Source organism: Carlito syrichta, unplaced genomic scaffold (genome assembly GCF_000164805.1).
Source record: "Carlito syrichta isolate Samal-C Ts95f unplaced genomic scaffold, Tarsius_syrichta-2.0.1 Scaffold303208, whole genome shotgun sequence".
Lineage (NCBI taxonomy): Eukaryota > Metazoa > Chordata > Mammalia > Primates > Tarsiidae > Carlito > Carlito syrichta.
Window position 1 is genome coordinate 141,058 of NW_007247304.1, and position 12,612 is coordinate 153,669.

The following is a 12,612-nucleotide window of genomic DNA, read 5'->3' on the forward strand; positions in this document are numbered from 1 at the left end:
TCCTACCATATTTGTTCTTTTGAACAGCAGAGTTACTCCCTGAGACTGAGGGGTGAATTCGGCACCTCTCTGAGGTTGATCATTGCCAACAAAAATAGGATACCCCTGGTGCAGAATCCCCAGAGGCACAGGCCAGGCAAGGAGACACAGGCACCCATCTCCCTAACTAAAACATTTGTGGGTCTATGACTGCAACCAGAGATACAGAATTCAGCCCACACTGGATGAGTGATGGTGAGCTTTAAGGTAACCCAGCACGTGTGTGTGTGTGTGTGTGTGTCGGAATCTCACTCTATTGCCCAGGCTGGAGTGCAGAGGCATGCTCACAGCCACCGCAACCTTGGCCCACTGGGCTTAGGCTATCCTTCCACTTCAGCCTCCCAAGTAGCTGGAGCTAGAGGTGTACAATACCATGCTTGGAAAATTTTCTTATTTGTAGTAGAGATGAGGTGTCACCAAGTTGCCCAGGCTGGTCTTAAGCCCCTGAACTTGAGCAGTCCTCTCACCTGGCATACACATGGGGGAGAACCCATTTTAATTGAAATGTCTTAAATAATTTTGTAAAGATAATTAATTCTTTCCTAGAAAGGAGATGTAAATTTTTTAGGGATTAAATGGATGAAATCTTTTTTTTCCTAAAAATGAAAAGGTAAAACTAACCTTAAATTTGAGTAAACTATATTGTACTATACTTTTAAATACAAAGTGCTGGGATTACAGGCATGTGACACTGTTCCCAGCCTGCTCAGCTCTCTTTTCCCATTGAGTCATGAGACATGTGATACAGGCAGGAGTGTCCTGATCAGTACACATGGAGAGGGCTGAAAACAAGTGGATCAACTGGGGGTGGTTGGCAGCCTCCCTCAAACTGCATGGTGTGTAGGGGTACAGATCTAGAGGGCAGAATCCCCTCCCCTCTGCACAAACCAGGAGCGGCAGTGCTTGGGTCAGTCTACAAGGAACTCAAAGTTTCAGAAACTGTCACAAGAGGGCACTCAAGGATTACAAAAGTTATTTTGTTTTCTTTTAAGTTTTCCTTGCTCTTTCTTTCTTTCATTCTTTCTTTTTTTATTTTTTTTATTTTTTTGAGTTGGAGTCTCACTCTGTTGTCCAGACTGGAGTGCAGTGGCACACTCCCAGCCACGGCAGCCTCGACCCGCTGGGCTCTGGCAATCCTTTGGCCTCAGCCTTCCAAGTAGCTAGAACTACAGCCGCATGCTACCATGCCCGACTAAATTTTTTATTTATTGTAGAGACAAGGTCTCGTCAAGTTGTCCAAGCAGGTCTCGAACCCGCGGGCTCAGGCAATTCACTCACCCCGGTCTCCCAAAGCTCGGGATTGCAGGCTGAGCCACCGAGTCTGGCCTTCCTGCTTTTTCTATATAGTTTGCAAGGGGTGTGTATTTCATTTTATTTTACTCCTTCTCCTTCTTCTTTTTCCACACATATATGAGTGTGAAAATCTCCTCATAATGTCAGTTTTATTTATTTTTTTCCTATTTTCTACTGGTTTGTCTATCTGATTTTTGGTTTGTCTGTTACGCCTTCTCTTCTTCACTCTCTTCACTGTCCTTTCTTCTCCCCTTTTTCTTAGTTCCTTTCCTTTTCCTTATGCAAATTTGTACCTAGGGGAGATACATATGTTCCCACTGCATAGACATACTGTGAGGTGGTGGGAAGTGGGTCCCTGGAAGCCCAAACACCAATCAGTGAACACTGTGATCTGCAGGCAGCTTTCAAATCTTAGCATCTCCCAACACACCTTATTCAAATCTCAAAGCTGCAAAAGGACAGCACAGCTCCCTATCCCCAGTCCAGCTTCAAAACTGAGCAAATTTGGAGACTTTACCAAAGGAAAAATAGGTGATTGAGTAAAAAGAAGTGAAAACTACTCTCACTGAGCAACAAAAGTAAAGAGAAAAGAAAAATCCATCACAAAATGAACATAAATCAATATAAAAAAAAACAGAGCTACCCCATAAAGTCTAAAAAGGATAATACACAAGAATACAGACTTCAGAACTCAAACAGTGAAGAGTGCCCAGATCTACTGGTCTCAGACCACAAATGCAGAGATCAAGGAATGGTTAGAAAAATAAAAACCAAGAAAGGAAAGATGAAAACATGAAAGAATTAATTACTGAGATGCAAGCTATAAAAATACTGTAAATGAAATAAAGAATAATCTGAAAAGCATGGAATGCAGAATTAACCAGGCAGAAAAAAGATTCTCAGAATATGAAAACCAAAATATGGGACTAACCAAATCTGCTAAATACATAGCAAGGAAGCTTTAAAAGATGGAGCAAAGCCTTCAAGAGATGTGATTATATTAAGAAACTAAACTTATACCTGAATAGTATCCCTGAAGTAGAAAAGGAGAATGAGAGCAGCCCAGAACAAACATTCCATGAGGTCATCCAAGAAAACTTCCCCCAGTCTCATCAGAGACATGATCATCTTAACACAAGAGATTCAGTGAACATCTGCAAAGCAACAAACAAGAAGACCAACTCCTAGACACAAAGTAATTCACTTACGCAAAGGAGGTATAAAAGAAAAAATTCTAAAGGCAGAAAAAGAGGTCAGACAACCTACTGGGGAAGACCTATCAGAATAGCAGCAGACTTAGCTACAGAACCACTACAGGTCAGAAAGACTGGAGTCCACTCTTAAAAGTTCTCAAAGATAAGCAATTCCAACCAAGAATCTCCTACTCAGCTAAGTACCTATCATATTTCATTAGCGATGAAGAACTGAAATACTTCCCAGGCATTCAATCTTTGAAAGTCTATGCTGCCTCTGGACCAGCTCTACAAGAGATGATTAGTAAGGTCGTAAGCACAAAAGAAAGAAAAAAAATATGGGCATGCTCTTCCCAAGAATGCAGGAATACAGAGAACCAACACAGCATGCCTCGTGACTGCAAAATTGTGAACACACACATATATCAACCCAAAAATAAAAAAAAAACCAAACCAACAGACAGATTAACAAACAAACAACAAAATAAAGCTCTATGAGAGTCTCATGACAGGGATTAACTCTCACATCTCAACAGTCAACCTGAATGTGAATGGACTAGATGGACCATTGAAAAGATATCGAATGGCAAACTGGATTTAAAAAAACATGACCCAGCAATACAATGTCTCCAGGAGACACATCTCACTAGAATGGACACTCACAGACTCAAAGTTAGAGGATGGAAACCAAATTTTCAGGCAAACAGAACACAAAAGAAGGTGGTAGTCACAATCTTAATATCACACAAAACAACCTTTAAGCTATCAAAAATTAAAAGATACAGAAGAACGCTACATAATGATAGAAGGCTCAATTCATCAACAAGAAATATCTGTCCTAACTACTCAACATAGCAGCACCAGTTTTTATAAAACAGCTACTAAATAAACTAAAAAAGATATTAATTCTAATACTATCATACTTCGGCACTCAAATACCCCACTAACAAACCTAGGTAGATCTTCAAGGGAAAAATCTCAACAAAGAGATTTGCAACCTCAACTTGACACTTGAGCAAATGAGCTTAATAGATACCTACAGAACACTCAACCCAACAACCATAGAAAATACATTCTAATTATCACCACATGGGATGTACACCAAAATCAACCATAACCTTGGCTATAAATCAAACATCAATACATTTCATAAGATTGAAATACTGTCATGTAATTTCTCAGACTACAGTAGAATAAGAATCAAATATCAACAACAACAAAATTCCCACAAACCCACAAAGACATGGACACTAAACTGCATGATGCTGAATAACTATTGGGTCAAAACAGAACAGAAATCAAAACAGAAAATAAAAATTCCTGGAAACAAATGAAACTATAAGCACACATTACCAAAACCTCTGGGATGCCATGAAATCAGTACTGACAGGGGAATTGATGTCTCTAGGAATACACATTTAAAAAATGGAAAGATCACAAGTTAACAGCCTAACAAATCACCTAAAAAAGCTGGAAAGACATAATCACCAAAACCCTAATTTCAGCAGATGAATACAGATCACCAAAGTAAAAGCCCAAATAATGGACATAGAAGACAAAAATATCATAGAAAAAAATCAACGATACAGAAAGCTGGTTCTTAGAAAACATAAAAAAGATTGGCGAATGCTTAGACAGATTGACCAAGAAAAAGAGAGAAAACACCCAAATAAACACAATCAGAAATGCAAAAGATCAAGTTACAACTGACCCTAAAGAAATACCAAAAGCTATCAAAGATTACTATGCCCATCTGTATGGAAACAAACTTGAAAACCTAAGTGAAATGAAGAACTTTCTGATGCCACACAACCTCCCAAGGTTATAACAAGAAGACACTGAGACCCTTAATAGACCAATAACAACCCAGAAAGTTGACTCCATCATAAGAAAACTACCTACAAAAAAAAAAAAAAAGCCCCACCAGACAGATTTCCAGTGAAATTCTACAAAACATACAAGGAAGAGGTGATACCAATCTGACCCAGTGTATTCCAGCCAATTGAGAAAAACAGAACTCTCCTCAAATCATTTTATGAAGCTAACACCACATTGATATCCAAAATGGGTAAAGATCCAATGAAGAAAGAAAACAACAGGCTAATATCCCTGGTGAACACAGATGCAAAAATTATCGACAAGATTCTAGTAAATCTGATCCAACAACACATCTTTAAAATTATCTACCATGAACAAGTAGGCTTCATCCCTAGGGCTGGTTCAACATTCGTGAGACCATAAATGTAATTCAATATATCAACAGATGTAAAAACAAGAACCACATGATTATATCATTAGATGCAGAAGAAGCTTTTGATAAAATCTACCATTCCTTCTTGATAAAAACGATTGAACACTTAGTCATAGAGGGAACATACCTCAAAATAGTAAGGTCCATCTATGATAAACCCACAATCAACATATTGCTAAACAGACAGAAATTAGAACAAGACAAGGCTGCCCACTGTCACTCCTTCTGTTCAATATAGTGTTTGTAGTCCTAGCTAGAGCAATCAGACAAGAAAAGGAATTCAAGGGTATCCAACTAGGAAAAGAGGAAGTTATGTTATCCCTCTTTGCTGACAATATGATCCTATATCTTGAAAACTCAAGAGAATCTTTCAAAAACCTCCTTCCACTGATAAAGGACTTTGGCAAAACCAATGTGCAAAAGACAGTTGCATTCTTATATGCCAACAAAAAACAGGGAGAGAACCAAACAAAAAGCACAATCCCATTCACATCAGGTACACACACACACACACACACACACACACACACACAAATGAAATATCTTGGCATCTTCCTAAACAGAGAATTGAAAGACTTTTACAATGAAAACTACAAACTGCTGCTCAAATAAATCAATGAAGACACAAACAAATGGAAAAATGTTCCATGATCATGGATTGGAAGAATCAGCATTGTTAAGATGTTCATCCTACCAATGGTAAGCTACAGATTCAGCACAATGCCCATTAAATTACCAATATCATTCTTCTCAGATCTGGAAATGACAATTCATATAGAAACATAAATGACCAAGAATAGCCAAAAGAATCCTTAACAAAATTAACAAAGCAGGAGGAATCACACTTCCAGACTTTAAACTTTACTATAAGGTTACAATAATCAAAACAGACTGGAATTGGTACAAAAACAGGCATATAGACCAAAGGCACAGGACAGAGATTCCGGAAGCAAAACCTCAATTTCTCAACCAACTCATCTTCGACAAAGCCTCCCTCCACAAGAACCACTGGGGAGAGCAGAACTTATTCAGCAAATGGTCTGGGAAAACTGACTGACCATGTGCAGTGGAATGAAACAGGACCCACACCTATCACCATACACAAAAAACAACTCTAAATGGGTCAAAAATCTTAACATAACACCTCAAACTATAAGAACCTTAGAAAACACAAAAGACACCATTACAAAAACTGGGATAGGCAACCAATTCCTGATCAAAATCACAAATGTCCATGCCATAAAAGGTAAGATAGGCAAGTGGGACCTCATCAAACTGAAAAGCTTCTGCAAAGCAAAAGAAATTTTCAAGAAAGCAGGGAGACAGCCCACAGAATAGGAAAAAATATTTGCCATCTGATGAAGGCCTAACATCCAGTATCTACAAGAAACTCACATGTGCCAAAAGGAAAAAAACAAACAGTCCTATTAAAAAGTGGGCAAAAGATATGAATAGGCACTTCTCAAAAGTAGACATATGAGCAGCTAACAGATACGTGACAAAATGTTCAGTCTCACTAATCATCAAAGAAATGCAAATCAAAGTCACACTGAGATACCACCTAACTCCAGTCAGGATGGCCATCACCAATAACTTAAAAAACGACAAATGCTGCAACTAGAGGATGCAAAGAAAAAGGAAAGCTTTTACACTGTTGGCGAGAGTGTAAACTAGTACAATCTATGTGGAAAACAGTGTGGTGATTCCTAAAAGATCTAAAAATCAACCTTCCATACAACCCAGCACTTCCTCTTCTGGGAATATACTTGGAGGAACTCAAACCATTTTATGAAAAAGATACCTGCTAAAGTATGTTTATTGCAGCACTATTCACAATAGCAAAAACATGGAACCAACCGTGCTGCTCATCAAAAGTGGACTGGATTAAAAAATACTTACGTAGTATATATACACAATGGAATATTATGCAGCCACAGAGAGCGATAAAATTATGAACTTTGCAGCAACATGAATGGACTTAGAGTCTATAATACTCAGTGATCTATCACAGAAAAAAGAACTGAATACCCCATGTTCTCACTCATAAGTGGACCCTGAACAATTATCATAATACTTTAAGAAAGGGGTTGATAGTAGTGGGACACTGCCACGGGAGAGTGGGAGAGTAACACAACATCAATAAGCCTGATCTCAAACCAGGTAAAGTGGGGACCAAAGAGAGACCGAAAGTTTACCTGTACAATGACCAGTTATCTATCTAATCCTGAATTGTACCCCATATCTTTAAAATAAATGAGTTCTTAAAAAATAAAAACATAAAACAAATGTTAGGTTTCTATAGTATATTTAAACTTTAAAAAAGTGTCGACTCCTTCTTGCTAATACTGGATTTAAGTTGTAAGCAGTCAGACTGATGCTCAGTGGCTCATCTTAACAATTAAGTTAAACACTATGAAATAAATGTTCTCATTATAAATATCACCATTTTCCAGTTCATATTATTCATTCTCCAACATTTCTGTTACTTTGAAAGTAGTTTGTAAATTAAAATTAATGTTGCTATTAGCGGCCTTCTCTCTTACCTCTCCCCTCACGTTCTTCACTCTCACTACTCTCAGTAATTGTTCTTTTATGACAATAATTTCTATTTTCTACCAGAGAACAGAAATTCTTATAATAAAAACAAAACAAAAACAAAAATTTGCCTTTGTTTTGGTTTTAACATTCGTTGCATTTGGAGTTGTTTTCAAGTCAAGGCTATGAAATTCTATGAAATTGGCTGGATTTTTTTCCTGTCAAAATTGTAGACAAATTGCTACCAAGTCACACTTTATGAAAAAAAAAAAACCTTCCGCAGATATATTAGTATATTACATTTTAAATAACAAAGAAATAACTAAAATGGCAGATAACATTGTTATTTAGAAAAATTTGCTTTTTTAAATGAAAAAACAAAGAGTTAATTACTTTATAAATAAAACTTATAAATAGGAATTCTAACACAATACATAATTTAGTTGAAGATATTTTTCATGAATTTAACATATTTATTTTTGCCTTCAAAGCTTTAATTCACAAGAAAGATTTATTTACCATAGCTCCAAACATCACTCTGATGGGTGAACTTCCTATAATGTATACACTCCAGAGCCATCCATTTAATTGGCATCTATAGAGAAATAAAAAGTTTTGCAATTACATAAAAAGTCATTTCTATATTAATTTCCCACACGAGAATCTCTGAACTGGCTTCAAATACATTTCATGGTTGTGTATGTAAAGATATCACTAAATATATGGGTTATTTTTTAATAAAAGGAAAGAAGTTAATTAAAATTTATAAAATTCAAAAGGGAATTAGCCTCAAGATTTATTATGCTTTTTTAAAGGTTTATAAACAATGAAAAGTACAATAATTAATAGGAATAGCTTTCTACAGTTCTTAATTAACATTCAGTAATTAAGTTCTTAATATTATTACTTGCAATGTCAAATCTAAACATCTAGTACATGTGCTTTCAAAAACACATACATATTTTTTTTTAATGGAGATTTTTTGTATTTTCAGTCATTGTTTCTGACCCTCAGACAAATTTTGGGCTACTGGCACAAGGGATACTTTCTACACTTGCCCTTGCCTTCTTTTCTCATATAATTTGGTCACTAAAATGCCTAAAACCATGAATTCCAAAGTTAGTTTTGCATTGTTTTCTAGATAGAAATGATCTCCCTCCTCTTGGTCAGCCCGTATTGAAAATATGTCCCATTTTCAAAATAGGAACTACAGTATATGAAAGAATGTGAGAGGATCAGCACAAATCTATCATCACTACAAGAGAAACAACTCAGCCCACATACCCTGCTGATGATGGGTCAGCAGAACGAGTTTCAACTATGAAGGGCAGCATTATATAGCTGGAAATATAATTAGATTCTATGGAATAAAGATAAACACTTCTACTTTGCAGTTGAAAGCTTAAAACTAAATAGGCATTTGAAATCATGAGGCTGGCTGCTCACCAAGGTGACACCAAGGTAACTCTATGACAGAATCATGGTATTCAGTGAAAGGGAACAGAAGACACATTGGAAGTAATTTCCCTACAGGCAAGGAGTTAGCGGACTTTATGGACTACGGACATTGTGTTAAAGAAGTAAGTTTAAATCACAGGTGGCTTGATAAAGACTTAATGGTTAGCAGGCATTTAAAGCTATAATGAATCTTGCTTTAGACAAATCTTATGTCTCAAATCTTATGTTCTCAAGACAAGTGAAGTCCTGTGATTTATAGACTTCAACTTCTGGGCAGTCTTATAGTACGTTTCAAAGCTGTGGTCTCAAACTACTACGACTTGGTAGTAAACAGGCAAAATAGGCTCATAAATCAAAGGAAAATCAGATAATTCCTCAAAACTGAAGATTTTCCTTTTTAAATTTTGTGTGATTTTGCCTTGGGATAAGGTTGATTATACATAGTCATATAACAATTTAGGATAAAAATAAATGTTAAGTATTTGAAAGCTTCTATCATTACAAAATATTTATAGTATATATTTTGACAGTCATGATAAATAAGTAATACAATAAGCATATTTAGATGACATATGAATAACTTTTTTTGTTATTGTAAGCTTATGAGTCACCACAGGTTGAAGTTGTTGGTTTCATTTGGCCTGCCCACCCTAGGCTTCCCCAGGTCAAGCTAGAGGGACCTCCATATGAAGATTATCCTACTTGGCTAGCCAAGAAAATTAAGCTAAACAGTGGGTTAAGGAGAAAATATAAGATATGTAACCAAGGTATGTACTAAGACCATATAGTGGGTGAGAGGCAAGAACACAGTTGTCCGGCAGCAGCTGAGGCTAGAGAGTCAGAAAAGATAGACAAGGAGGGGGCTGTATTCAAAGTGATCAGCCTTCTGATGAACCATGATTCTTAGTAGTAGCTAAGTTTTCCTCTAATTTACGAGTGACAAGTGTCTCTCTCTAAGAGTCAGTCCTAGGGTTTTAAAGACCGATGGGACAGTTTCTTCAGTCCTGTATTAAAGTTTAATTTCTAGAATCTCTAAGGATCCTCCCACTTCCCATCAGTGGACCTGGGTTCAGGTGAAGGCCACCTGGGTTCAGACAAACATTACCTTATTTTAGCTACTTTTGAGTAATGGAGACTGGTAATATAGGTCATATTTTTTTTTTTTTCTGGGCAAGAAAAAAGGTAAATGGCCGAACTGAGGTATTTTAATCTCCAAGACTCGGGCTTTTTGGTTAAAATCTAAGGAGATAAAAGGATAGAATCAGATTATATCTTTAAGCAATATTCCTCCTAAAAAGGTACCCACCTTTCCTCCATCTGCATTGTATTCTTTTTCATCTCCTTCCAAGAGCCTGGCCAGCCCAAAGTCTGTGATTTTCACATGGTTTGGCGATTTCACTAAGACATTCCGGGCTGCCAAGTCTCGATGAACAAGCCGTCTTTCTTCCAGGTACATCATTCCCTGAAAAACATCAAGGTCCTCAGTGATAGTCAGTGCCTAGGATTTTCTCTTTTCTAAGAAAAAGGAGTCTCTCTGCATCCCGTTAATTTTTTAAAGTGAAGCCAGAATCCTGGAATATTTTCAAAATTAGAGAAAACTGCGGGGTAGAAGGAGGAGCTCACCACACATATTGGACCTTTTCCCTCTAAAGCCCTATTAAGAAAAATGAATTACTTGCACATGAGCTAAGTGGTAGATAATGTTTTCCCAGAGACTTGATAAACCATTCGCAAACAGTTTCATAAGTGAGGTGTGCAAGTGTCTTAGTACATAAGCTAACATATACTTGGATTGACCCACATATTCCTGATGATTTTCTTCTCAATAATTTCTGTTTTATGTCATCTTCCCCCACTTCACACCTACTCCAAACAAAACCCCTAGCCATAATTTTTTTAGCAATATTTCATTTGAGTTTTTATGAAATGATGCCAAAGTCACCACCATAGTTTCTACTGAGGTGAGGAATTGTACTACTCCTATTAATTACGCACACAATGTACTATTCCCTAGGGACCTTAAAAGCCTCTAATTTTTTAAAAGGCTCCTATGATATCAATAGTCATTATAAAAGCCCACAAGTGAAATTACACAGTTTATCGTGAAATCAGCCTTTAATATTGTGTCTTTGTAAAACACAAAGAAATGAAAAATAAAATGTGTTGCTAGATGCCAACAAGAGATATAGCTGGCTCTCCCCCTCCCTACTTATGAAATATATGTAGTCTACACAAATTCAGAAAAAGTAATTCATAGAAGTAATAATTAGATTATTAATTGTACTTCAGCAGTAGGAAAGAAGGTTTTTAAACATTGTCTTCAACAAAAGAACTTATATAAAACTAAGGAAATAAATTTTGAGGCCTAGATCAGGGAGTGAATGTATCTTTGTTAAAGAGTTAGAGGAAATTCTAGATTTGACTATTTTAGTAGCAAAAAAAGTCATTATTCCAAGATAGATCAGAATTATTATACAATGATTGAAGCCTACTCTCATGCCAATTGCAAATCACTGTTGTTGGCAGTTAACATTATAACCGCAGGACTTTGAAGGATGAATGACTTCTGATATCAAAATAAAAGCTGTGGAAAACAGACACATAAATCACACAGGTCAAAAAATTATGAACCGTATACCTGGTGTAGTATAAAGAGAAGATTGCTTCAACAGCCTCATGAGCCAGACTCCATATAAATGCCCATTAAACACAACCAGTGGAGATACTGCCCGATATGGCCCTATCCGTCAGCAGTTGGGTGACACTGTATGTATGAGTGTTTTCTGAAATCAACCCACAACTGAGATTTATGGGATTTTTGCCCTCCTTCCTAAATAGTGCTTTCTGTTTGAGGACATTAAATTAGAAATTTCTAGAAGAAAGTGAATCTGAGAACATATAGCCCTTATATGACCTAAAGGATCAAAAAATAAGTGCGTTGCCTTGGAGATAAAATATTTTCATGTCTCCCCAAATAATTTTGTTCTTTCAAGAAATGTCCACAAAAACACTTATCATTCTCTTTCTTGCTACCTTCATACTAGAATATGAAAAGTGTGTTGGCACCGGGTTAATAATCAGATCCACATATAATTATAAGGCATGTACCATGTGTGAACTCTGTGCTAGACACTGAGAAGTTAAAAAAAAAAAAAGTCAGATAAAGTCTGTGCACTAAAGGAGAACAGAAGCTAATTAACAAAGTAGGCAGATACAGAATGAAAACTTGAATGGACGGGTGTGGTACACAGAAAGCATTTAAGGAGAGCTGTTTTCTGAGGCTACTCTGAAGGATAGCCTAGCCAGTGTGGAAGAGAGGAGCAAGTTCAGGGAGAGGGAGTAATTGCAGGCAGAGGGAATGAGCACAGGGGCATCAGAAACATGGTGCACTTGTTTAAAGTTATGTGTTGAGAGAGGGACAGTGGTGAGTACGAAGACTGAAAAATTAAGAGGCAGAATCCAAGAAGAAGCCCTTATAGGTCATGGTAGAGAATTTGGACTTTTAAACTTTATGCAGTATACAATGTGGTGATGTGGAAGTCGCTTTTAAAAAGAAGAGTGACACGATTATTGTTGAACTTTTGGAAACACGACTTTTGGTGTCAGTATAGAGAATGGGCACAAACGTGATTGAAAGCAGGAGCCACTGTCATAGCACATAGGGAAGGTGTGAAGGCGAAATATACATGTTGCAAATTGGCAGTCCGTGAACTACATCCATTTTTCAGATTTTTTTGTTTTGTTTTGTTTTTTACATACTGAGCACAGGTCAATCATTGTCTTTAGCTGAGACCAACTGTACCCCATTGAGGACATCTCATCTCATTTTCCAGGCTCTCACCA

At 36.8% G+C, this 12,612-nt stretch overlaps 1 protein-coding gene across 4 annotated transcripts in view; it reads right to left on the minus strand.

Moving 5' to 3' along the window:
- ERBB4 (erb-b2 receptor tyrosine kinase 4) overlaps positions 1 to 12,612 on the minus strand; it is a 750,739-nt gene that overhangs the window by 54,206 nt on the left and 683,921 nt on the right. For all 4 annotated transcript variants that reach the window (XM_008058078.2, XM_021712356.1, XM_021712357.1 and 1 more), the window contains exons 20-21: positions 10,076 to 10,231; positions 7,831 to 7,906 (exon numbers count right to left, since the gene is read on the minus strand). In XM_008058078.2, the coding sequence (XP_008056269.2) occupies positions 7,831 to 7,906; positions 10,076 to 10,231 (232 nt within the window). The remainder of the gene's footprint in view (positions 1 to 7,830; positions 7,907 to 10,075; positions 10,232 to 12,612) is intronic.